At 51.6% G+C, this 25,084-nt stretch overlaps 8 protein-coding genes across 8 annotated transcripts; 2 read left to right on the top strand and 6 right to left on the bottom strand.

The window, feature by feature from the left end:
- Window positions 1-550: 550 nt before the first annotated feature.
- On the bottom strand, window positions 551-1,444 carry CCOS01_11331 (uncharacterized protein; the record flags this gene model as incomplete). The annotated part of the gene is made up of 3 exons (XM_060459484.1): window positions 551-809; window positions 910-1,000; window positions 1,078-1,444. 3 exons carry the CDS (start codon window positions 1,442-1,444, stop codon window positions 551-553), a joined length of 717 nt encoding a protein of 238 aa, XP_060310216.1.
- Window positions 1,445-2,785: 1,341 nt separating this feature from the next.
- On the bottom strand, window positions 2,786-3,592 carry CCOS01_11330 (uncharacterized protein; the record flags this gene model as incomplete). The annotated part of the gene is made up of 2 exons (XM_060459483.1): window positions 2,786-3,188; window positions 3,342-3,592. 2 exons carry the CDS (start codon window positions 3,590-3,592, stop codon window positions 2,786-2,788), a joined length of 654 nt encoding a protein of 217 aa, XP_060310215.1.
- A 981-nt stretch (window positions 3,593-4,573) lies between these two features.
- CCOS01_11329 (uncharacterized protein) lies at window positions 4,574-5,233 on the top strand (the record flags this gene model as incomplete). The annotated part of the gene is made up of 2 exons (XM_060459482.1): window positions 4,574-4,807; window positions 5,039-5,233. The coding sequence occupies 2 exons, from the start codon at window positions 4,574-4,576 to the stop codon at window positions 5,231-5,233; spliced, it is 429 nt and encodes a 142-aa protein (XP_060310214.1).
- A 605-nt stretch (window positions 5,234-5,838) lies between these two features.
- Window positions 5,839-6,180, bottom strand: CCOS01_11328 (uncharacterized protein; the record flags this gene model as incomplete). The annotated part of the gene is made up of 1 exon (XM_060459481.1): window positions 5,839-6,180. The coding sequence occupies one exon, from the start codon at window positions 6,178-6,180 to the stop codon at window positions 5,839-5,841; it is 342 nt and encodes a 113-aa protein (XP_060310213.1).
- A 110-nt stretch (window positions 6,181-6,290) lies between these two features.
- On the bottom strand, window positions 6,291-9,411 carry CCOS01_11327 (phosphatidylinositol-4-phosphate 5-Kinase; the record flags this gene model as incomplete). Its single annotated transcript, XM_060459480.1, has 2 exons — window positions 6,291-7,112; window positions 7,162-9,411. 2 exons carry the CDS (start codon window positions 9,409-9,411, stop codon window positions 6,291-6,293), a joined length of 3,072 nt encoding a protein of 1,023 aa, XP_060310212.1.
- A 4,336-nt stretch (window positions 9,412-13,747) lies between these two features.
- On the top strand, window positions 13,748-13,996 carry CCOS01_11326 (uncharacterized protein; the record flags this gene model as incomplete). Its single annotated transcript, XM_060459479.1, has 1 exon — window positions 13,748-13,996. One exon carries the CDS (start codon window positions 13,748-13,750, stop codon window positions 13,994-13,996), a length of 249 nt encoding a protein of 82 aa, XP_060310211.1.
- Window positions 13,997-15,037: 1,041 nt separating this feature from the next.
- CCOS01_11325 (uncharacterized protein) lies at window positions 15,038-16,931 on the bottom strand (the record flags this gene model as incomplete). Its single annotated transcript, XM_060459478.1, has 4 exons — window positions 15,038-15,429; window positions 15,490-15,791; window positions 15,861-16,298; window positions 16,363-16,931. The coding sequence occupies 4 exons, from the start codon at window positions 16,929-16,931 to the stop codon at window positions 15,038-15,040; spliced, it is 1,701 nt and encodes a 566-aa protein (XP_060310210.1).
- A 1,345-nt stretch (window positions 16,932-18,276) lies between these two features.
- On the bottom strand, window positions 18,277-20,153 carry CCOS01_11324 (uncharacterized protein; the record flags this gene model as incomplete). The annotated part of the gene is made up of 6 exons (XM_060459477.1): window positions 18,277-18,498; window positions 18,580-18,829; window positions 18,893-19,060; window positions 19,118-19,263; window positions 19,339-19,797; window positions 19,854-20,153. 6 exons carry the CDS (start codon window positions 20,151-20,153, stop codon window positions 18,277-18,279), a joined length of 1,545 nt encoding a protein of 514 aa, XP_060310209.1.
- Window positions 20,154-25,084: the final 4,931 nt, after the last annotated feature.

The raw sequence follows: 25,084 nt of genomic DNA, 5'->3' as shown, positions 1-25,084 counted from the left end.
GTGCCGTCAATCAAAACAGATTCCGTAAGTAATGAAAAAGAATTCTCATTCCTAGATTCACCCAAAGTTGCGGGACGTCTTTTTAGCAGCTGTTCACCACCCTCCACCTTTTCTACATAAATTCCATCAGTGACCGTGGCTTGATAATTCTTGACGCAGGGGTCGATTCTGCATTGAGCCGCAAGTGGTTTTCTGTTCATTGGGGAATTTCCAGGCCCACATGAATCACACTTGAAAGACGTGAGCGACAAAATATCGAAGCTGTAAATGGGAGGCGAGCTGTTGTTATACACCTGACTGGGTGTAGATGCCATTGTCAGAAGTGTACCACCGCCTTCCCCTTGGAAGATCCTCTCGTCAGTTTTGTTTTTGCTCCATGGAAGGTACCACGTCGAAACGTTGGAAGCCGGTGTTGATTTATTGGTAAAAAGTTCGAAGACGGCTTTGTCTGTAATGTCTTTACAGGAGTAACATATTCCGAGAGACGAGAAGTAGCCTCCTCCGCCGTCTTGCGTAAATGTGCAGTTGCGAGAGGTGCAGGCGAAGTTGATTAGCTCTCCAGTCTTTGGAGGGTCCACAAGACCTTTGTTGATAGCCTTCCGCATTTTCTGATTCGAGGTGATGGGGGCAGCATCGAGGGAGCTGTCGCGCGCTGTTGAGGATTGCCCGAATAGTTGTTTGTCCGAGACACTTCGGCTATACCGAACTCTGCCGTGATATTACAAGAGCCAAGATTGATTGCAGCCTGGGAAAAAGCGTCGATTGCAAGGGCTGCAACGGTGATGAATGCACCAAGTCCAGCCAAGTATCTGTCAAACCGTCAATAGGCCAACCTCAACAATGATTATGGTCACATTTTACCCTCTAATATTCGGCCGAAGAATGCATCTCTTCATCAACAGAACTGACCCCCACGGCCCTCGACTCGCATTGTCAAACAAGACGAGATCACCTAGCGTTTGAGATCGATCGAACCAGTTCCATTTCAACTGTCCTAAGCCTAATGACCATCACAAGTTAGAATGTTTGCATGCCTCTCGTACATCGTCAGCCCATCGACGAGAGACAGAGACTTACCTTCGGCGACAGGGAGTATGAGCGCAGCTTTGAACACAGCCGTGAAGACGGCGATCAAGGAGTTGATTGATATGAGCTTTGGCCAGTTGGGAAGAGGTTGCCCTCGGTAAACGGATAGGATAATGACTATCGCAGAGATGCACTCCAATGCTAGAACGCTGCTGAACATCTCTACCCACCACACTGACCAGATCCATTCTACGGATAATCCGCTGTTCGGTGGTGTATTTGGCTGCTCGTGGTTTGGGACTTCCTTCTCAGCAAGCTTCAAGGTCAACTGTTTGGGAAGCTCTTCTTCCGAGTCCACCGAGGACACCTCCGAAACTGAAGTGGGGTGTAAAGTCTCTTGATCAGAGATGTCTACCATGTTTGGGGCAAGGAAGGCCCTATGTTCGTCGTTCATAGATATATCTCTGGTCTCCTGGAAAGAATAACCGCATTCTTCTTCGACGGGTGTTGAAGATCGTTGAGGGGACAGCTCTATTGAATCGTTGCTTTCTTCATTAGAAGCAATCGAAGCCCTGCGCAGTGAAGGCAAGATAGGAGAGTACATGGCACTTGAAGAAAGAGAATCGACCATCTTGCGAGAGAAAATCAGATGCGAGAGTAACGCGAGGCTATACCGAGGGAGATCAGTGTATAAATAAGATGGCTACTTTATCTATAGCAAGACATGTTCCAACACATTTGGACGAGGCTGGAGCTGCAAGTACCTGTGGCGTTCCCCTTGCTTGTGGTAAGATATGCGATTCGCCATTTTCACCAAGCCGTCAGCAGTAGATGCGGTTGCAATTGGCCATGTGTGAGACCTCCAAATAGTTACGAGTTCTGGTGCAACTCCGGCAATGCACATCTCGGAATAGAGGAATGGAAGCCTCTTCTTGGTTCAGCCTCAATGCCCCACGAATGCAGGTCCTGGAGGTTGAGACTGGGCTTACGATGGGAAGCAGTTAGCAGTACAGTCATCTTTCTCTTATGGCAGGCTTGAAAAAGCATGTCATTTCAAGTAATGGGTACACACTACGCTGTTCATTTAAAACTGTATTCTCGTACTTGTGACTCACAAGCATTTACTTTCTTCAATAACAAGATACTTGGGAGACTGGGCTTACACTCTCAGCCTCCCTCGCCCACTTCCATCGCAGGATCACCACATCTCTCCACAACCTTTTGACCAGCTTCAAAAGCAAATCGTCCGACGTTCACATTTGGTAACCGCTAGACTCGGTATGCAGTGTCCTCTTCTTTCATCACGAAACTCCAGCCGACCGCTATCGAAGGAGGGGTTCGACGAACACAGTAGTCTAACCAAGCGAGGATAATATTCCATGGCCTACCTTATTTGACTCCCAGTATAACATGGTTTACAGACATTTAGTCTAATACATGCTTATGTTTGACGGACTTCGGCAGACCTCAGGCAACCTGATACCTGGCTCTCAAGAGCCTGGCAGCCCTAAAGAATCGGCATCACAATGATTCTGAGGATGTTTATAGCCCATTCGAACCCAATAAGCCTCAAGGCCTTCCAAGTGTCTATTCCTGCGTCATCACAGCCATGCAAACTGTACACAATCCGGATCATCTATCCTCGATACTCGTACATCCCGATAACGCCAAGCAATGATGTGTCATACCCTCCAGCCTCGCGGCTAGTCCCAAACCCCCTTCTGCTGCCATTCCCCTCTCTCATAGCTACTCAGCTCAATCAAGAATTCCGTCTCTCATGATCCATCCCGACCATCTCATACCCGCTTTCCCCGTCCCTCCCCCTTCCACGTCCCCGTCCCCTGGAGAACCCGAGCCCATCCTCCTCGTCTCCGGTGCCACCATTTTGCGCGGCACCATCACCACTGCTCCCAGCACCGCCCCCGGTATTTCCACCGCCTCCACCGCCGAACGATATTGGCCTCAGCTCGCGGTATCTGGACCCCCAAACGGCCAACGCTACACAGATACCCGAACTGGCCGCCATAGCACCCCACCACATTGCGTTCCGTGGGATGCGGCCGGTGTATAAGCTCGTGACAACGAGGTGTAGACCATGCATCGTCAGCGCGAAGTCGGGTACGAGCTTTGAACGGCCGATGAGGATGATGATCGCGACGGCCCTGTTGTTGTATGTTAGCGCTGGTCTTCAAGCTCATGCCCTTGCTCGCTCGCGTCCTTTCTCACTTCACCCGACGAGCTCCAACCTCCCAGAAGCCACATACTACCAGCCTAAATGTCCCGTTTGAAGGACGGAGAAAAAGGGGAGAACTCACATGCAGAAACCCCCATCGAGAACCCACAAGAAAGCCCCCAACCAGCCCTGCGTCGTATCCCCCCGAACAGCCTCCCACCCAAAGACAAGATCCAACGTGAACCCCGTACCAGCGACGAGCGCTGAGAAGAGCATCAACACCAGTGCCCCGGCATAGTACAGTCCTTGTAACGCCGCGATCTGCGAAGCGATGCGCAGTGGGGGCAGGTCGTTGAGGGCGCCCGGCCGGGGCGGCTTGCGACGGCGGGGCATGGCGGGTTGAGGTCACGGTTGTTTCGGAGGGTTTGTTTGCTTCGGGTTTCGAGGAACGCTATGGTAGGTAGGTTTCTGGGTAAATGTAGATGGTTGAATGGGTCGTTGTTTTCGTGGTCGTCGTCGAAAGGAAGGGAGAGAGAGTTTGTCTAGGTGTCGTTGCGAAAGACGGTCGTGCGCTCTGTCTTGTTCTTGGTCTTGCGAATCTCGCTACCGGCGGAGCATTATCGAGCTTTCCTTTGCGGTTCGCAATAAGAAACTCCCAGACCACCCCCCGGTCGTAATCCCTTCTTCCCTGGAGCAAATCTCCGTGGCCGCTTATAAGCTCTTGCGTCCCTATTGCCAATCAAAGGCTGGGGAAATTGCGTAAAATGTCAGACCCCAGCGTCGATTCGTTCTCGTGGGGATCGTTTCCGTCTTTTGAACGTATTTCAATGTGATTCGTGGTTTGTTGCGTCCAAGCTGTCACGTTGGGAAGGATGTGCCACAAGGGAAGCAGCGGGATGTTGACAGTTTTGGTGGCTGGAGTCAGCTGGGCCAGTTTGCGCCACACTTTCTGTCTTTTTGCGGCGCGCGCCGGTCAGCCTGTGCCTGCCTAGAATCGCAACGGCAGAGCTTCCTATCGGCACCCGCCACGCTAAGGACGAATGAGGCAAGGCTCACATTGGAGCTGAGCCGTGACAGAGCCACCCCGGTAGAGTAAACTATCCCACTCTAGGCCACCGCTCGATATTCTGCCGGCCCTCCACTTCGAACTTCGCGGCGTTGTTCAAGATCTACAGAAGTCGTCAAGACTTTATCTGAACCGCCACTCGTCGAGCGCATACGCCAGATCAACCCGCATAACGTCAAAAGCCTGCTTCTTCAACCAAGCTTTCCTCCGGCATCCACCACCAAACTCACGATCCATCGATCCCCTCCCGATCCTCCCGATATTGACACCACACGATAAAACCCGAACTTCCCCCTCCCGTCGACACAATGGGCCTCTTCTCCTCCTTCCAATCCGAAGAAGCCAAGCGCGCCGAAGAAGTCCGCACGGGCGCCGTCGCCCCTGACCGCAGCGAACGCCGCAAGTGCTGGGAGGCCCGCGACGCATACTTTGGCTGCCTCGACCGCAACGTCATCGTCGACGCCCTCAAGGACGATGCTAAAGCCCGCAAGGCCTGTCCCGCCGAGAACCAGGTCTTTGAGCGGGATTGCGCTGCTGCTTGGGTACGTGCTGTATCCCCCCCTACTCGAATCCCGTTCCTCCTTGCGCAGTCGTCCTTAAGCTCCTTGCGATCATGGGTGTAGCTTCTTGCTACCCCGGCCGCAGGACCTTTGACCAAAGCTGTTACCGGTTCACGCAAAAAAGACAATTGAAACAAACACCAACTCCTTGAACTTGAACGGAGACCCTCGCTCTGAACGAACCCAAAACTATAACTAACCCTCCTCTTCTAGGTAAAATACTTTAAGCAATGGCGCGTAGCAGACCTCCAAAAGAAGCAGCGCATAGCCCAGCTCGAAGCCGAAAACGCAATCAAGATGGACGTCACCACCACCTTTGCCGACCAGCCCTCAGCCCCCTCCTCCTCCAAGGGACCGACACCTACAAAGGTTGATCTGCAGGATATGCTCGCCTCGAGGAGGCAGTAAGACGGAGACCCTTCGAGTTCAAGACAAAGAAACAAGTTTAAAGTGAACGAACCAAACAACCAAACACCACGTCCAGTCAGATTTTGGGCGGAGCCTCAGCTTTCTTCTCTCTGGCTAATCTGTCTGACGACACCGAGTTTTCGGCAACTGTATATGGCCCCTTTGATACCAGAAAACCTCCCTTTCCTCCAGCTATTATTCGCTGGTGTACAACACTGTGTTTCTATATACTTCACTCCTCAGGGGTCCGGCGGGATTCAGAATAACGTCTGTAGAATAATGTAAACCACAATGACAAAAGAACCACTAGCCATCAATAAGCCAAGCACGGCTAATTCCAAAGCCCAGGCATCTACATTACTGAGAAATACATCACAATGCAAACTTGTCTTCGACACAGTTGAGAACCGACCTTCTATTTGTGCTACCTAGACGCACCCAACCCCATCCATATTATGGGAAGGGAATAAAAAGCGCCCTCTTGAATATCGCTATAAAGTTTTCCACCAATCCCATCCCACGACTCCCTAATTCTTTTTTTCTCCCTTTTGCCTTTGATTCCCAGCAGAGTTTGGTCATCACCGGGGGCGGAAAACAATGATTTTTTACGTGATGACCTTTATGTATGAGAGACTTTCTGTATGGGTGAAAAACAAGAGAACAAAAAAAGAGGTTTGATAATAAAACCAAAGGAAAAAGGTGTGAGGAGAGAGAAATGAAAAGGTTTGAATAAAAAAAAGAAGAAGCATGCTCAATGCAATGGTGGTATCATCCATGAGAGAAAACACTAGTAAAAAGCTCTGTGGCTCGTCTCGGCTCTCTGTTGCCTCGGTCGCTGTGAGACCTCGTTGAACGAGCTTGCAGAAATTGTCATTGACCCCGTTGATGCAATTGTTGATTTGTCGACCCGTCTCTGTCTCTCTCCCTCTCTGCTCCTCATGCTTCATCCACCCTTCTCTTCCCGTCGCGTGTCGTCCCCTGCTTCGTCATTGCTCCCACTCTTACTCCTAACGCCACGGATCCGTCTGCTGTTGTTCCACAAGAGGCGGCTTGCGCCCTAGGCCAGGCCCATGCGGAAGCTGCTCTGTCCGCCAGCCTCCTTTGGCAGCGGCGGCAAGGCTTTATCCAGCGAGTCCTTGCTAAGGCGAGGCTTGATGTTAAGCGAGTCCTCTCTGCTCATTGTCGAACCGTTTCCGTTGGGCAGCGCCCCGTAGCCGCTGTCTTGACTTTCGGGCTTAAGATGATGTCCCTTGGGCGGCGTCGGCGGCGCATAGTCCCTGAGTCCGGCGAATCTGCTCTCCATACCAGGCTTCGCTGGGGTAGCCGGTCGGTGGTCATCCCCATCACGACTCGCTGCCCCGTCTCTGCTTCTGCCGCCTAGCGATGAAGCCTCTCCTGCCTCTTCAACTACAGGTAAGATAGGAGCCCCTTGGCCACCAGATTCTCGCCGTTCGTTCATTTTGGTTGTCGACAGGACGACATCTGGAACGTTGAGCTCGGAAGCCCCGTGTCTCTCGGATCTTCGGGCATCTTGCTGGGCTCGCTCGACGGTTTCGCGTGCTTCGGGTGACATTGGAGCGCTAGGCGGGGTTGGCGGAGGTCGGTAGTCGGGCATTGGGGGAATGTTGTTTGTCCCCGACCTCCGGCGCATGCTCGAGCTCCAGCTGGCAACACGCTGTCTCTCCGCAGCTGCAGCAGCCTCGATCTGCTCCTGGTCCTTCCGCTGCTTCTCTCTAATCGCCTCTTCAGGGGACATCGTGATACCCTCGACGAAGTTGTAGAATCGGTCGCCGTACTGTTCAGGGGGAAGAGCGGAGATCTTGGTCTTGTCGCTTGTCAGTCCCTTCCAGAAGTGCTCAATCTTTTTGATCATTCCGTACTATACAGAAAGTTAGCAATGAAACAGCAAGCGCGGGAAGAAATCATACGTGAGTCAGGCAGTCGATGACGCCCAGGTAGTAGATCTCATCGGCTGGAGAGTTGTCCTCATGGGTCGCCTGGAATCCACCATCGTCCTGATTGAAGATGTATCCCGATCTGCTATGTCCCTCATCGAGCTCGTCTGGCATTTGAGCTGCAGTCTGTCCCATGGGCACTGGCCGTTCGTGCCTGATCATATTGCGCAGCTCCCGCGCCTTGCGAGCGTTCTCCAGTTTGGAAGGCGTTCGCAAGAGAACCGATGGCGGCTCACCATCTTCTTGCTCACCGCCGGGGTTGAAGACCTGAAGAGTCTTTCCTCGAAGATTCTCCTCGTTCCCTCGCTGTAAATCGTGGATACCGATCAACAGAGAGTAGTCCATGATTTTGAGCTTCTTCATCAAGACCACATCCTTTTGCAGCTGCTCCAAGAATAGCTTCTTCTTCTGGATGCCAAGTTCGAGGTTTCGTTGTCGGCGCATCCAGTTGAGATCCTTCAGCGTCGCCCGAGGGTTCTTGTCCAGGTCCTCTTCCTTATAGTCGCGGCCAATCGTAGATCCCTTCAAGTCGAAAGTGGTGTGGATGTCCCGGTGGGGAGGGAAGAGGTTGTTCATTACTACGAAGTGAATCTTCTTTCCGTAGGGCATCTTGACACGGTGAAGACCGTAGAATTGAGATAGCAGCGTATTCGGGTTCTCGGTGACGTGATGGTAGTAGTCCTTGAGAACCTTGCGGAGGAACTTGTGCTCGGCGTGGTGGATCGTCTTGATGATGTACTTGTAGTCTCTGGAGAAGTAGAAGAAGCTACCACTCTTTCCAGGGGAACCCAGTTCGGACAGGATATACTTGCCCGTCAGAGACATGAGGTAGTCTGCGGGATCCAAGCGAAACAGGCCGCGTAGATGTCGGAATACCCACGGCGCATAATCCTTAAATTTGAAATCGTACTTCGCCGAGGGCACCAACTCGTTTCCGGCACTGAAGAAATTAGTAAACTTGCAAAGCACGTGGGTAACACGGGACTTGACGTACATGTCAAAAGTCGACTTCTGCTTTGCCTCAAAGTCAGCATCCGTAAGGGGCCGGTCGAGCTTCGCGTTCGTGCGGGACACCGAGACACGGATGCCCGTCAACATGTTGTAGGCCGTGACCCAGTTGGTGTGATGTTCATCGACCTTTGTGCCGACCAAGACTCTATCGTCATCCTCCTCTTCCTTTCTCTTCCTCTTACTCGCCCGCTTCTGTCGATAATGTTCGGCCCAGCGCAGGGCTTCCTCGTCGGGCACCACCTCGTCACGCGGTACATCAGACTGCATGGAGCGAGTATCTCTCCGCACCAGATTAAGGGACGCCCTACGCACTCTTTGCGTGGTGCTTGTGGGAGAGAAGCGACCGCTGGAGAAGCCCGTATCGGAGCCATCTTTAGAAGCGCGATTGGATTGGGTGCCGGGAACCTCGAGCGTATGTCGATGCTTCAATCCGCCATTTGGCGGTTGCAGGCCCGTCGGTGTCGATCCGTTAGGGGTAGCACCACCGGATTGATAAAGCGGCGGAGAAGAGAAGCGTTGCGGTGATGCCGGTTGGTTATTGGCGGTGGGATCTGGGGACAGCGATGCGTTGCTGGGTGCTGCAACGGGCGTTGTGTGGCCGTTGACAAGTCTACCTTGTGACGGTATTGCTGGAGGTGCGTAGTTGGGACTGCTAGTCCCGTTTGTTTTTATGGTATGATCGATGGATCCAGCCGCAGGCGATCCAATTGATGGCGGCGTAAGGTAGTTATCCGTCGGGCTCGATTGCTCGGTATCGGAAGATGGCTTCTTGATGATAGTGATGGGCGGCGGCGGAGCTGTCCGGTCGGGCATGGTGACGGTGTGTCCATTTTGTAACGGGTGTTTCTGGTTCTTGTAATCATTGTACTGGTCGTGGTGATGAGAGTCGTGGTCGTGATAATCAAAGTCTGCGCCTCCTCCGGCCCCTGCCGAGCCGTTGGGCAACGAGCTCATGCTAGTCGGCCTCGTCCCATTCATCTGATTGGGGATGGAATCAGAGACGTCTGAGGCGTGGGTTGATGAGGTTGAGCTTTCGTCGAAGCTATCATGGAGGTTGTTTGAGCGCGATGGGCGAAGCGGTAGGGTATGGGAGAGTCCGTCAATTGGGTGCTTGTGGCCAGACAGATCAAGCGTGTTGTTTGGGTCGAGGTCCAGAAAGTCGGAATTTGGCGAGTAGACGGGGGCGTTCTCGCGGGTGAGGTAGGTGGGCATGGTCGGTCGGCCGGGGTTCGAGACGTCGGGAGGCTGGACGTAGCTGAATGTGGGAGTGGATGTGACGGGGGGGTGTTAACGGCTACTGCTACTATTCTGAGCGATGTCGTTATTTTGTCTCTAGTTTGTCCTGGTTGTTCGTGGGGGTATCAGCGGCAGGATGGCGATATTATCGAGTCCTTGGATGGTTCGTTTGTTGGATTGAAAGAAAGAAAAACAGAACAGGCCGAGCCAAGTCTCAGCACATTGTTTTCCGATGAAAGAAAAAACAACGCAAAAGTCGAATCAATGCGGCCGTTCGTTCGTATGGATCGTCGAGGTTTGGGGGGTATCGTACTTTCGCTAGGCGTGCAATTGACGGGGGTCGACGTTGTCGCTGTCGATGGTGAAGATCGACGAGTACCAGGAGCAAAGATCGGAAATTGGGGACGATGCGTCGCTCCTGACTACGCGGTCGAAGTCGTCAGGTTCGTCTTTGTCGGGATGGAGGACTAGACGAACAGAGAGGAGGAAGCGTCGGAGAAGATGCGGAGGGTTGCGAGTCGAGACGGAGACAGAGACAGAGACAGAGACGGGAGAGGATAAATCAATGGCTCGGGCATGTCTCGACGGCGGCGCGGCGCATGATATGACGAGGTGGGTGGTGGTGGCCGGTTGGATGAAGAGAGGGAGTAGGAAGGAAAGCCGGGGAAGAGAGGTTTTGACGATGAGAGAGGCTCAGGTCAAAGAGAGCGCGCAAGGTTACGGGTCCACGTTGGTGGAAGAGACGTCTTGCAGGGCAGTACTACGTACAGATAGGCAGTGTCCAGTACCTTGAGGTACCTTACGAACCTACGGGTCACAGGTGAGGTAGGCAGGCCTCATCAGCCGGGAGGGAGACGCTGGAGACACATCAGGAAGAGCCGAACAGGCGGCCCGGCCCACTGAAAGAAAGCCACCGGGCCCCTGACGGTACCACTGATCACAACACAGAACCACTGAGAGACGCTGGTAGCCCGACGTGGACAGGACAGTGGAGGTTATCTTCCATCGACAGTCCGTCAAGAGGTACGTACTCCAAGGTTTACCACCTCAAATTCACCTGAAAGCAGGATGTTCAGCAGAGGGGCGGGACTCGGGGGGACGCTGGCAGTGATGGCAAGTTCAAACTTCAGTGGGCGAGTGGCAGAAAATGAAAGTGGGAGGCGGGTGCACAGGTTCCCTGTACGTACTCTGGTATCCACTGGCCGGCTGGATGTTCGCCCTGTTGCCCACTTCCTCCCGCGCCTTACCTAAGCTTCTGGATGGTTTGGTACCTTAGGCGGTAAGGCGCCATGTTCCTGAATGGGGGAAGGGGAAGGGGCTGGGTGAGTGGGCGGATATGTATACCTCCACCACAGATTACGTGCAGAGATACTTAGAGATCCACCTCTTCAAATGAGAGAGAAATACGCATCTCTGAGTGGCCGACGGCGGGGCTGCTACAGTGGGGTCAATGGCCCAATAAGGCTTGGCCGCCCACCGGTCTCTGGGTCCTGTTGCCGGGGCTCGAAATGAGCCGGCGACCTCTTCGCTTTTTGTTCTCAGTGTCTGTTTCTCTCTCTGTGTCTCTCTCTTCCTTTTCAGAGTTCACTGTCCCAATTCTCCTTCAAGTTACACCAAACATTGAAGCTAGGCATACTTAGGTAATCTTTCGCCGCCAAAGGGCCCCTGGGGAGTCCCCCGTCTCGCTCTCGCCGACACGGTCACCGTTCACTGGTCAAGAACACACAGGGACAGCAGCAAGTCCCGCCGCCCAGCCCAACCCCAAGACGTGCTTGACGCCGTGTTTCCGGCCAACTGGGTCAAATTCGACTACCAAGCCACGGCATCCAATCTCGACTTGTCAAGGGCCGTAGAAGGCGTCTCGAAGGGGGAGGGGGAGCCTGAAGGAGCCTCGAATATGCCACTAGTCGCCGATGGCCGTCGATACATCTCTTGAAGTTCTTCCGGAGTAACCTCTCTGCCACCACCATGGCCCTGACTCCATAAGACGTCAAAATCATGGGACGGAAGACCCCGCGGTCCTTGCATACACGTACATAAGCGGTCCCCTTTTCCCACCCTCATGTCCGTACTATTCATAGCACCCACCACCTCTGTTCCCCTTTCAACGACCTTCTCCGTGGATACGTGGATATGCACTCCGGTAGGTAGCATTGGATCGTCGACTGAGCCTCACTATGCATGCAGCTCCTTAAACCTGCCCTCACTTTGACCCTTGGAAGTTGGAACTCCCGAGTCCTCATATCCAACATATCCCTATCCCATCACTTCATCATCAAGTCTCGTCACTGCCAAAGTTAGGTTTTTGCACTGATCCACCGTGAGTGTGTCTCACAGCCACACTCCTGTTTTGTTCCTGCATATCCCTATGCCGCCGCGAAATCAGACATGCATTCGATAGCACTTCGTTAGATATTGATATTGTGCTCAAATGGCGGTACATCGATTACCACGTCTCGTTCCCTTCCCTCGCCCCTTACACGGTCCCGTCCTTCTGCCATCATGTTACTATATTTCAACTCGTTCCGAGATCTCAGGGTGAGGGGCCAGCTTTCACCAAAGCAAAGGCCCAAAGGGAGCCGCAATGGATCAAATGCCCCTGGACAGTTGTACGCGTGACATGTCGCATACAGACACACTTGTCCAGAACCATCCCGTTCCCCCCGTCAACACCTTAATATCAACGACCTGCCACTCTACATGCATGGCCGCCCCGTTGGCGGGCCCCCCTTCCCCTCTCCTTCGTATAGGCAAGAGCAACAGATTGCAGAAAACTTTCCCCTGCGCAGCTGGAAGACCCTCGTTGTCAGCCTGCAGAGCGGGGTGTACCACCAACCGTTGGGACATTGCGCCCTCATCTCGTCCCTGGTCGGCCCCCTTTGATTGTCTCTGTTTGTCGCAAAGCGACGGATCCTCTGGGGTTTCTGTTCCCGAATAGAAAACATGGCGAACAAGACGATGGAGATTGTGGAAATGCAGTCGGCATGTGGCCTCGGCGCTCACGTCTATCGGAAAAGTAGACTCACCCTCTCAGAGACACACATATCCCCCTCGTAGTAATGCTTCACAGAAGCGAGAGAGGCTCGAAACACGCAAGGTGTGCATTTACAGATGGCGATATTGACTTCCGCGTTGCCTTACCTTCACTCGTCCTCCAGTCCACTGTTCATATCACCACTAGTGTCGCGGGGCACGGGAACCCAAAGAACCCCGGGCCCGATCGCCGTCAGCAGTTAATCGGGCCTCCCTTCATCTGCCTCGCCCTCTGTACCTCTTTCCTCCAAGTTCCGACTGTCGTCCTGAATACAAATGTTGCGTTGCTCAAGTCTAGGGCTGACCTAAGCACCCTTCAGGGGCAGCCATGGATCTTTCGTGAGAGACAAGAACCTGCCCAATCACACATGGATCCGAGGCGTCCAAGTTGGTTTGTTCGAAATCAGCTTTTGGCCACCTGCGATTTCGCGGCAGCTAGCCAGCTACCGCATCCCGAGGGCCGCGCCGGACCATGACTCAATGAAATACCTGTATCCGTACCGATATGGATAGAGCTTATACATAGCCTCATCTTCTCTATCAAAAAGCATATTTCAAATGGTACCTTTCGGGCAAGTTCCTCTCCTAGTAGAACATCGTTGCCGAAGCCAGAGCCGTAGCCACTGCCATTCTTTTCAAATGTCCAGTCTCAGTCCTCCAACCTTCCCAGCCTAGGTCTTACCGCCCGCGGATCCCCAAGACGGGTAGAGAAGGATTGCGTATGCGTGCCAAAAACGGATGCCAACTCATCAGGCGCCCAAGATCGTCCAAGGTCACATCACGCACCACAAATCACACAACGGACATCACACTCGCACCACACGCCCCTAAAAACCTGACCGCCAGTCCCCCCCCCCAAAGATTGCTGATAGTGAGCCCTTCGGAGATTCGGGGAAAGATGAGAGGCACACACGCAGACACGCTCACTCACACCGTCTGATGCGAAGCTAGCCAGCGTGCCAGCCCAAACCCCATCGATGCTCTATACCGACCACCCATACGACCGTGACGTTGTGCCAGTCCTGGCCGTTACAACTGCACTAAACATGCACAGTCCCTGATTTACCCTGGATCGCCAGAACGTGGACGATCCCTTGGGACTGCCAAAAATGCAATGACCTCATGGTTTACCTGCCTACCTAGGCTCTCACTCGTAGGGTCAGCACTTGAGCCCAGTCGTGCCGCACGTGGAACATGAGAATGGACTACAGCAGACTCTTGAGCCCCAAATTCAATCTTTCACTCATTGCCGCGAACTTCTCTAGTAGCACAACCAGGAATGCCCTCTCACCAACCGGACACCCACCGCCCAGTTCTTTCACCAGAAGAACCAAGAAAGCTGTTCACACAACAAGTCCCTTCCCTGACGTTTTTACTCTATAGTGCTCCGTACCCGCTCCGGGTTCCCGCGCCTGGGATGAACCTCCTTGGTTTACGCGCGTGCCCCTGGCCTTTCACTGCCGCTCGCACCCTTTCCTGCCCGCCACCCGCCAGAACAGGAGCGTTATTCAGTAATGCTAAGGAATAAAAAACATGGTGGTAAAAAAATTTTAGTGGTTGCATCGAGAGCTTTGGCCCCCATCGCGGCACGGCACGGAAAGGGGCGCTTGCAATAAGGTCGTTCATGCTATGCGGTGCAGGCCTGGCCGTGGGCACGAACATGTTTGATGCCTTGAGTCCCAATACTCGTTCGTATAAGAGTGGTTATCGACTGTTCAGCGACTTGTCACTCTGAGCTTCACTGAATCGGAGTTTTGAGGCATCTTGCCCGATATCTCTCACTCTTCCATTCTGTTCTACAACATCTCCCGTCATACATCTTCTCCTCATCTCGCCAACACGAGGCCTCCCAGTGCAGTTCGTAACGACGGCTCTTTCGGGATTACGATAATCTGAACTCATCATCCCCCCTGAACCTAATTGAATCCTGTACTACGAACCCCAGAACATGTTCATGCCCTTACGTGCATACATCAGAGCTCCAACGGAATCGTCCGTGACAGGTCGCGATTAAACAATGCAAATGAATGTTTCCGAGCACGTTCACCTGCCTCATCCTGCAATTTACAAACAACGGACCGACAAAGCTTTCCAGTTCCTTCAATTGCTTGGAAACCCCAGGGATCATCATATTAATGCTGGCAAAGGGATGAAAAACAACAGACGATTGGTTCGTCACTTACCAGCCAACAAAGTCGCCGCCCTCCCCCTCATGCGCCGAACAGCCTCTCTTTCACATGTTTGTTTTAGATCAGGATGAGAAAACAAAGCTGTTCCAAACATTTCACAGGTAGCACAAAGGTTCTCATGCGCAGCATCTGATGTGGCGCACCTGTCACCAGATGGCATTCCTGCCGTCCTAGAGCTTATGCGGCCCTCAACTTGAGACTTGAGTTCATCTCATATCCTCGTTATGAGCCCGGCCTTCTGTCGAGCATAAAAATGGCTATTGGTATTTGTAGGCACAAATGCAAGTTCCTTCCTGTGCACGTACTCCGAAGGATCGTTTGCTGTCCGAGTTCATGCATAACCAATGTATTAATGGAGTATCACGTTATTACGCTCCTGCTCAACAACCTACCTGCAGCAGCATGTCCATCGGGTCCATGTCGCCAAAGACTCCCTCCAGACTCGCGAAATCAACATCGTCGAGGCCATAATAATGACCATATCCCTCCTCATGCGTGTTAGAATAGCATCCGTTGCTTGCGTCCCTTGCCTCTGTAGACCCCGATATGATAGCTCCCGGGGCATCACCTTTCAAGACAGGGTGGACAGGTTGCCCATCGAAAGGGTGAGTCAACTGGCGGACATAGGTGAGCGCCGTCTCAAGGGTACAAGTAGACTTTCCTGAAGACAAGTTTCTCTGTATGGATTGAAGTGATTCTTTTCCGCCCTTTGAGTCAGCTTGTTCATCTTCGGAAACCATGAAGGAAAAGTACTTACTGCCGAGGCGGTTTGCTATCCCAAATATGTTAGAAAGAAGGGGCTGTGAAAGAGGCTGGTAGGAGCGATACTCACCAATAGGCCAACGGCTCCCTATCTGCTCCATAAACAACTCCAGCAGATCAAGCTGGGAGGAGAAAAGGGACATCTCGGACGAGAGCGCTCTTTGCAAAGAGAAGATTGCGCCAACCAAAAGAACAATGTAGGAGCACAACGGGTCAACAACGTCAAGGTAGGCGGGCTTCCATTTTCCGACGACTTCGGCCGCGTCGTTTGCCTTGTCCAAGATCGAGTGCCAGTGTGCTGTGAGATCGGGAGCAGCCGCGGTCGACGAGTTGCTCATCTCCACGGCACAGATGGCGAGTAGCAAGTCGGAGCTGGAACTATTAGCTTCGCTGGCCCGATTTCATACGGGCACGATGTCGGGCGAGGATCATAGTGCTTACCAGGACCAGACAAGCAAATTCTTCAACCGAGACGCGTGGTCTTCTCCCGTCTCGCCAACGCTCAGATTCCTCACGGGCTGAAAGTACCACGAAGGCAACGCAAACGCCGTGGCCGCGCTGTCGCTCTCGAGCTCTCGCAGGCGGTTCTCGAGGCCTTTGGTGCGGCCGGACTTGACTAGGGATCTGAGCTCTGTGACGGATCTCACAAAGGTGCATACGCCGAGATAGAGGCTCTGATTCGTACATTCCGGCTGTGAGAAGATGGCTTTCATCGTCCGCCAGTGTTTCGGATGCGTTGATCTGCTGAGAGACTCGTGCTGCGATAGGTCCTGGTTGTGTTCAGAGTCAAGAGACGGCTGGATCATGGACTCGGTAGGTGATTCAGAAGTGAGCTTGATCTTCTCTTCGAGGCGATTCGATATCGCGTTTGGTGATGCACTTTGAAGGCTTCGATGTTAGCACAGTAGCGATGACTTCACAGGCATGCCCAAGCAAGACTTACGTGATGGCACAGCAGCAGGAGTCAAGGCGATAGATGCACCACCATACCCTGTTCCACTCCTCCATCTCAGCATCCAAGTCCTCCGCCTCGTCCCGTCGTCTTGCTGCCAGTCCATCCCCACCCCCGGCGTCTTTCTCGCTATTGAGATCAAAGGCCCTGCCAGACACGTTGCGCTGTCCTCCAAGGCACATCGTGTAGTACAAATCAGCCATCCTGGTGATCTTGGTGGTTTCGGTGACAGTTGCCCACGTCAAGGAGTCAGACATGGCGTGAAGGCACAGGAGAAAAGATGCTTTCAGTTCATCTACGCTCAGTTCCGAGTCGCTTGAGAGACTTTGAGCCCGGTTAGCAAAGTCTTCTGGTGACCACGGTATGACGCCTGGGTTCGCGAAGCGTGAAGACACGGTGAACAGGGCCATTTTGAGGCGGGGTGACATGCGCAGCGCACTTCTGAGTCGTCTGTCTGGACAAGTCTCGAGTAGTGGATAGTTTGGTTGGATGTGTTTGAAGTATAGATTCAATCTTGAGCGCTCTGTTAGTCCCTCAAGTCTTACTTCGCGTTGCTTCATGGCTGAATGTTGTTCACTAACAGGTAAGTTTCCATCTCGAGGCTGACGTTTGGGCCGTATGATAGGGGTCTTCCCAAGACATGCTCAGACCAAGACATAAGGGATGCATCGCCGTTAGTTCTTGTTCGATTCGAAGCTCTAAATGGTATACCATCTGAGCCATCAATGCAAACGGTTGTGTCTGTAGCTCGGCCACTTAACTCTGAAGAGGCGGTCAATTCAGTACAAGTCGAGGGTTTGAGTCGTTTTGTGCATCCTTTTGGAGGTCCTGGAAAACGCCGTAACACGTATCAGAAAACAAAGTCGAAGTAATTTTAGGACAACACATTTACCTGGTTTCCTTCTTCGTTTGGTATACGAACAAGTGATAAGACGTGTACGGCAGTTTCCACACGCAGGACGGACTTGGTCACCTGTTCCACGACCACGCTGTTAATCGAGGCCATGTGGGGGGATGAGTATCAGAGTTTTTGAGCGGCCCAATCTCTTACACTTCGTTTTCTTCCTACGCAGATGATGTCAGTTCAGAAGCTTCCTTCAGACGAGGGTAGTCGGGAGTTGATGGATGGGAACGAACACTCTACAATGGTCGCAGACTCGTAGCTTCCCCTCATCTGACTCCGGAGGACTCGAGGTATTGCTTGACGGATGATGGTCGGCTGTGGTAATCCGAGGCGATTCGGCAGACATGACGATACAGGAACTCAGTCGCTATTGGCCTCCAGTGCATCTGGACCCTGGATAGCTAGCTCGATGACACTCCGAATCGTGACCTCACGCCCTCCAAACAGATAGAGAATAAGGCCAGAAGTTTCCAATGTCAAATTTTGAACAGATTGTCTGGCAAAGGACAAAAGGAATCTCAGAAGTCAAAGCTACTTGTTACAAAGTATGTAGACGGACACGGCGTTTCGTGCTGCAGGTCGCGGGACATATGCAGAGGACCCGAAGAGGCTTAGGGATCCCGTTTTTGCGGGGTAACTTGTGGAGGTGCCGGGAGATCTCCATGGGGCTCTCGTACTTCCTCGCTTTCTGACGTCTTTGTTTCGGCCTCGGCAATTAGTAGCGGTCCGGGACTTTCTCCAATGAATTGATTATCGATGATCAAACAATCGTTCTCCATTTATAATGATTTTAAGTCTAGTTGAGCAACACATATCCATAACCAAGTTTACGATCGTGTGAGATACGTCGTATGGGCCATACTTACACCAAAATCTCCTTTTACCGTAATGCTGAGCTTTGCCACAGACTCACAGCTTATCTAAGTACTAGACATACTATCGCATGATACATTCCGAAGAACTGCGAATTCACATCCGCACACAATCTTGTGGTATCTCGGCTAGCCACTGCCTTGTTCCTTGCTAGCTATGATCTCCGGCGTCCGTGGGTTGAACCGAACCAACAAGCCCGACTGCTTCGCAAACCAATAAGTTGTCACCTGCCACTCCGGCTCACTCGACGCCCATTCAAGACTAAATTGCCGCAATATCTGAGGCACTACCTTCCCAACTTCCATGATCGAAATGTTCTTGCCAATACAAGTACGGACACCAGCCCCAAACTGCAGATACCGGACAAAAGGTCAGCACATTCCTTCGAGATGGCGAGATGGCGTCAACTTCATCAGAAGCTTCATACGTACACTCATGTTATGCCGGTCCATTGTCTTGACAGCTTCAGTGTCGTCGCTGAGCCAGCGCTCGGGTCTAAAGGTATCGGCATCGTCGCCAAAGATGCTGCGGTCGCGGTGGATCACGGCGGCGTTCATGCCTACGATGGTGCCGGCCGGTAGGTGAAACCCAGAGATTTCGGCGCCCGTCTTCGGGACGATGCGTTCGAGGGGGTAGGATACGCCTGGGTGCATCCGCATGGATTCTTTGATGCATGCTTGGCTGTGTGTTGTCTCAACGTTAGGAGAGTGAATCATAAAGGCCCAGGTTGCTGAAGGGACTTACAGATATACGAGCTTTTGGCTCTCTCCGAACGTGACCACGGGCGACAGTTCTCCTTTTGCTTGTGCTTCGTCGATTTCCTTCTGTAGAATATCATACACGCGCTTGTCGCGCAAGACATAGTAGAAAAGAGCTCGGAGGGCGATGCCAGTCGTATCACTGCCAGCCAGCCTTGTTTGATTGAATAGTCAGTGCAGGCCACTTTACAAAGTATTGTTTCTTCCTTACAGATTGCCCATCAAGTGGTTCATCATATCTCGAGTACTGATGTGTTCACCAGTAGACGCTTGCTCCCGTCGCAAATACGCCAAGAAATCTCCTCGTTCAGAAGAGTCTTGTTTGGCATCGTAATCTTCTAGGCCCTCCATCACCATCTTTGCCAGTTGAGGTCAGCTGGACACGCTCAGAAGAAAGATCTCAACAATGCACATCTCACGCTCGTAACTCACATTCATAACTATTGGCAATGGATCCGGAACTCCGAGTTTTTCCATCACCTTCCTCAACGTGATGTTGCCCAGAAGATACTTGTGCAAAGAAGGCACCTCCCCGATTATTCCGCCGTACATGAGACCGGTCTCAATGCCAGAGATAACATCGTTTACGTCGGACCGGGTCTCCATGAATCCGAAGCGACGGGAGAACGTGATGGCGCCAATGACGTCGAATGCGTACCACTGTACCCACGTGCCCAAGTCGACCACCTGCCCCTGCATATCGGTCATGGCATCCGTGAACATTTTCGTACAGGGGTCCACCAGATACTCGAGGGTTCGAATAGACGTCATGGAATACTTTTGTGCCACTGGTCGCTTGAGAGCCTTGTGCATCTCTGGGTCGATCGCCGTGAATAAACTCTGCATCCTTTCGTCTTCGTAAATAGCGTCCAACGTGTTGTAAAAGTTTGACTGAAGAATAACTGTGTTAGATCGTGTCAGATTGACCGTCTCCTTGTTGTACATACCTTGATGAACTTAGAATTAATGCCGTAGATGGTTTGCAGAGCTGCCGGGTCTGAAATGTCAACCGCGTTGGGGGCAGTTCGTACGACGGGCCCGTAATTCTCATGAAGTATACGGTAGTCTGAATGGGCGTTGCCCTTCCAGACAAAGAACACGCGCCATAACGGAGTGAATCTGGCAAAGAAGGGCCCAGGAATTTTACTCAGGCCAGGGCGGAAAGCTACTCGCAGTGAGTTGACTAGGAGAATGAACAGGATCAAGACGAGCCCAAGTGCAACATGGTTAGAATCGATGGATAACATGGTAGCGCTCAGTGAAGATTCTAGTGCGAGATTGCGGTTGAGTTATCATAGCGTAGGTCGTTGGGTGACAGTCCATTTATACTCTACATCCGGGGACTCAGCACTACCACAATCTGGCCCAGGGACATCGTCTCGAGCTCGCATAGATGTTGAGTTGTCCTAGTCTCTGTGGAGAAATTGAGGAGTATTGGCTCCAGGCTACTCCGCACGTCGCTGCTCGCACCGACACATCACAACTTGCGGGGCATCCAGAGGATGCTCCGGTGTCTCAGGCCTCGCACAGTTGCCCCTCGGGAACTAGAAGACATTGGTCACATTACCGTTCATCAACCTAAGGAGACGCATACATGCGAGTAGTTTGTTGCCTTGCCTTAGGGTAGAATGTTTACCTGCAACTGATTCTAGCGCCGAGACCGAGGCTCTTGCGTATGTTATAGCATGTTCAAGACGTTACCACTAAATCACAATAGTTAGGACGCACACTGCTCGACTATATCTAGATCGTAATCATATACAAACGAAGTGGAAATACTCTGAAGGCCTTGGCGGCTTCTGGAACTTATCAACACAGCTGCCGGCATGGTTCCCACTACCGATCTCCGGAGCAATTGGGCCCCACCCGGTGTGACGCAGAGGTTCCTCCGGACCCACTTGAGGATGCTCCGGTGCCTGCATCTGCCGGTCATCACCTACGACCGAAAGGCCGTCGTCAATGCTTATCACTTGCGTTTCAATGTCGCCCTCGTCATTGGCCTACAAATAACGTTGATCGACAGGCCACTTGACAGCACTTTCTGCAAGTTCTTTTCCGGCAGCACAAGTATTTAACTTAGGTGTTGTTTATGAATGTCAAGGTCTATCGCCGCGCACACGTCTGTCTCACCATTTTTGAGGATCGATGTGTATCCATGAGCGTAGTGCGGATTCTTAATCGATGTAACAGGTTATTGAATGGAATTAGCCCAATCACTCTTCACGCTCTGTGCAACGATGCCAATGTCTTTTCAGGGAAATCACGCTTCCGCCGTATGATCGAATCAGTTGAGTAGATACGGAGGCCCAACAATTATGTTCGGGAGGTGTCTGTATTGCAACAGAAACATCTGTCGCGGAATCTTTGTCAATAATATATTGCTTCCGTATGGCGATTGCTAGCAGTACACATTCGCTTCCATCATTGGCAAGTGCTGGTAGCAACCCCCCTTCCCCCTTGGATGAGCCATTGTGGACCGCCACTTCCCTCCTAGACATATCGAACATTTGAATAAAAAAATGCAGATGAAAGGCAAAAGGAAACCAGATGAGGTTGTAGTCTCGGATTATATTCGCTCGTGCAGAAATACTTTGGGTCTATGTCTTTGGAGGGCCTCATCTTGCTTGTTGGTTCACGATCCCGAGCGAACCTCTTTTCTAAGAACTTCAGTATGTTGTTACGCCGACGATATTAGTCTCAGAAACACCATTCGAACTACTTGGTATCTTTGAATCTTTTTTTCATTAGTGTGTTTGTAGCGCTACGTAGGTTATGTTGGGGCGTCGCGAAATGCCCCCACGCTTCAGGTACGGCAGATTACTTGGCGCGAACGCCACGACACCTTGTACTCGAGCGAAAGTGCCCAAGTATCGGTGAGTGGTTCTCGTGCCAAACATACGGTCAGAATTGATCTTGACTGTTAGTAGTCGCTGACCAGCTCCAAGTAGTGATTTAGTCAGATTGGCCGTGAGCCAGATGATAGGTGGTGGGAGAGAGTAGACGCGCCTCTCAGAAGATGAAAGAAACATGTCGCCATGCAAATAATGCTCGAGTAATTCTCAAAGACTCCCTTTATCGACGGGAATCTGAGTAATGCTGCTCTGAGACTATGACGCTCGAATGAAAGCATAGGCGATTTCCCCAAGCGGCCATGTAGTGATTACATGCAAGATTTGGATTGAGACTCAAAGTCGATGCAATCCACGACCGCGGAGAAATACCGCTGCTTCATTAGCTGACATCTCACAAACAGACGCAACTCATCCTTAAGTTCAGGCTTCCGAGTCTGAAATCAGCCTCTTAGGCTTGTAGAATAGTATGGGAGGCCGCTCTTCATTGGCGTGAAATAGGAACCTGGGTGGACCATCGAAGAGTTGCGAAAGAAGGTGGACTTCATGAATGCCCGAAGTTTGAGTTTGACGGAAAACACCCGTTGACTAGTCGACAACCTGGAAAAGGCACTACCGAACGCGATGGAACTGAGTATTGCACAACATCGATCTTCGCGGCCGAGAATGAGGGAATGACGTTACAGCTTTGTGACCAACGGAGGACGTCCACTCTACGTGTGACCTACTAGATACTTCACAAGAGCGGAATGCTTCCACTACCCTAGATACCTTGTACGCTAATATCGGAGGCTGCAATGGCATAATACTCCTCCTTGACTTAACGACACATATCAGTGAGCCCGAGATGGCGGTAAAGCTTGCAGTCTTGTGACAAGTAAGAAGTATTTCTGGCATCTAATGGAACGGGTCCTGGGAACGTAATCTCATTCCTATTGGGGACAATTGTATATTCTACAAGTCAAGAAGTCGTAGAGAGGGAAGGTTAGAGTTGCTATCAAGATTATGGAAGCGATCAGTGCCTTCGCGCCTTTGCTCTTCATTCATTAGTTCAGAATCACCCGCATATAGGGACTGTTGGTATCCCTATTACAGGGTAGTTGGTTCGAACCGTGGGTTGACGAAGAGATCAATTGAACTATATGAATTTCTGCGTAGGTGTAAAAAGGAGGTTCCAACCGTAGGTTGGGCAGGCCGCGATAATCGTAAGTAGGGGCCGTAATTGGCCCCTGCGCGGGCTGCCGTACGCCGAGGTCGAATTGGACTTCCAATCCGACAGGGACAAAGAACCACTTGAAGAGGAAACTTAGGCAAATAGCCAGAATGCAAGTTCTTGAATGCCTCAGCCAAAGAGGCTTCAGGCGAGACAGCGTAACCATATTTTTGAAGAAGTACCCCGACTTTCACAATTCTCGGCACGATTTTGATCTTACATAGATGGAACACTTACACCTTTTGATACATTTGCAGTTGCCATCAGGATTATCTTCATGCTTCAATGAAGTGCCTTATACAAGCAGTCAAGCGATCTATTTTGACATTGAGATATCTCACGATTACATCTCACAGTTCCAAGTTTGAAAGGAACCTTGACATCATCTCGTACGTTGGGTCCACAACAGGACATCGTCAATACTGGTGCTTTGGGTCTCAGTGGGATACTCTTGATTCTATGTGTGAGCTGGTGTCAAGACTGAGTAATATCCAGCAGTTGATAGAACATGATTTGCATTTCAATCGCTGCAGCAATCTTCCCTAGTTTCTTGTGAGTATGTGTCGCCATGCCTCAGTCTCGTCCTGCGAGTTAAGGTAGTATGTGATCATCGGCCCTGAAGGCTGGCACCACGATAATTCCCCGACCGTTGATAACTTCTCATTGAAATTTTCTACGGGGACTCATGGCTTACCATCGTAACATGTCGTTGGCCGACAGTCCCACGGCTTCGGGTTGGCATTTCGGAAATCGACTGCCACCTGCAGTCTCAGAAACAAATTACTACCGAAGCAGAGAACGATACCGAGCTGACAGGCTTCACACAGTACAAGTAATAATCCCTTGTTCCGAACTAAACCTTGCTTCCTGAACCTACATCCACATGGGGACATACATCCGGATTAACATGAATTAACGTTAAAGATACTCATCTCAAGTCCGATACTAGCTTGGCGGCGGCTACCTTGTCTACATTCAATCTTGAAAGTCGTGCTTGATTCAAGCTCGCTCCACCTTGCAGCTGTAGCGCAACGTAGCACTCGGAAAGGATCGTCGTGTCAAGTTGCAGGCGGTCTCATCTCGACGCCGCCAAGCCCGCGAAATCGTTTGATCACCACGCGACAGCTCGCCAACTCCTGCCCCCTCTTTGACCTTCCCCTTGATCACAAGAATGTATGCTTATAATAATCTCAAAGTCTCAACCTTGCCGCTCGTTCCTGCGGAACACCCTGGCTGCAAAGATGTTAGGAAGGCTGCTTTGCTTTCTTGGGTTTCCAAGTTTCAATAAAGAGCGGGTAGTGTCAGGACATCCTGGGCGTGGGCGACACAGGTGATACAAGAACCATCTGTTGATCGTCACCAACGGCATGGATCATCGGCATGCGCTTCCCGCATGTTGCCAGGGATATTTTTTTCAGAATTTGGAAATGCTCTCGTGTAAGGTTGTATTTCACGGGTCAACCTTCGGACAGAATTTCAACACCTCGCTTCGTGCGAGGCTTTGGGTGACGACAGCGAATGAGCAACTTTCTACTTGAAGTTTCTGTAAAGTTAGTGTTCCACAACCTTGAACATTTACTACCCCTCAAGTACTGTTAAGGTTGACCGGGCGAGATTAGCATAATATTACACATCTTAGAAATGACTTTGTCAAACTATAACACTCGTGATAAGCCGACTCAGAGTTCCCGAAAGGTGTCAAGGCTTTTATTGCATTGAACTTAGGGATGCATGGCAGCATCCCACACGTATTGGAATGCCGTCCGCTCTGCGAGCACCTCGCTTTTCTTGCGGGGCAATTTCGAACCATCGTCCTCCAAACTCACTTTACCATCCTACCTTAGGTAGTGATAGGCTCTAGCGGGTAAATTAAAAGCAGGGCGGTTCGATAGAGTTGCGTGTCTGACGTCCTTGAAAATGTAGTTTCATCAATTCAAGCATATCTCGAGCAAGGTAATCCCTTGGTCGTCTCGAATATTCTCAACCTCGGAGCCGACCAGACATTACTGCGACTTGCCAAGAGTCACAGTAGACCGAGGAAAAGACTACGTGCCCTCGCCTATTTACAGCATTTTGGACGTCGAGAACAAGGTCGCTGTCACGGTCTGTGGCTTGG

The sequence above is a fragment of the Colletotrichum costaricense genome (genome assembly GCF_030867565.1).
Source record: "Colletotrichum costaricense strain IMI 309622 chromosome Unknown Scaffold_12.1, whole genome shotgun sequence".
NCBI classification, from domain to species: Eukaryota; Fungi; Ascomycota; class Sordariomycetes; order Glomerellales; family Glomerellaceae; genus Colletotrichum; species Colletotrichum costaricense.
This window is presented reverse-complemented; position numbering and strand designations above follow the sequence as displayed.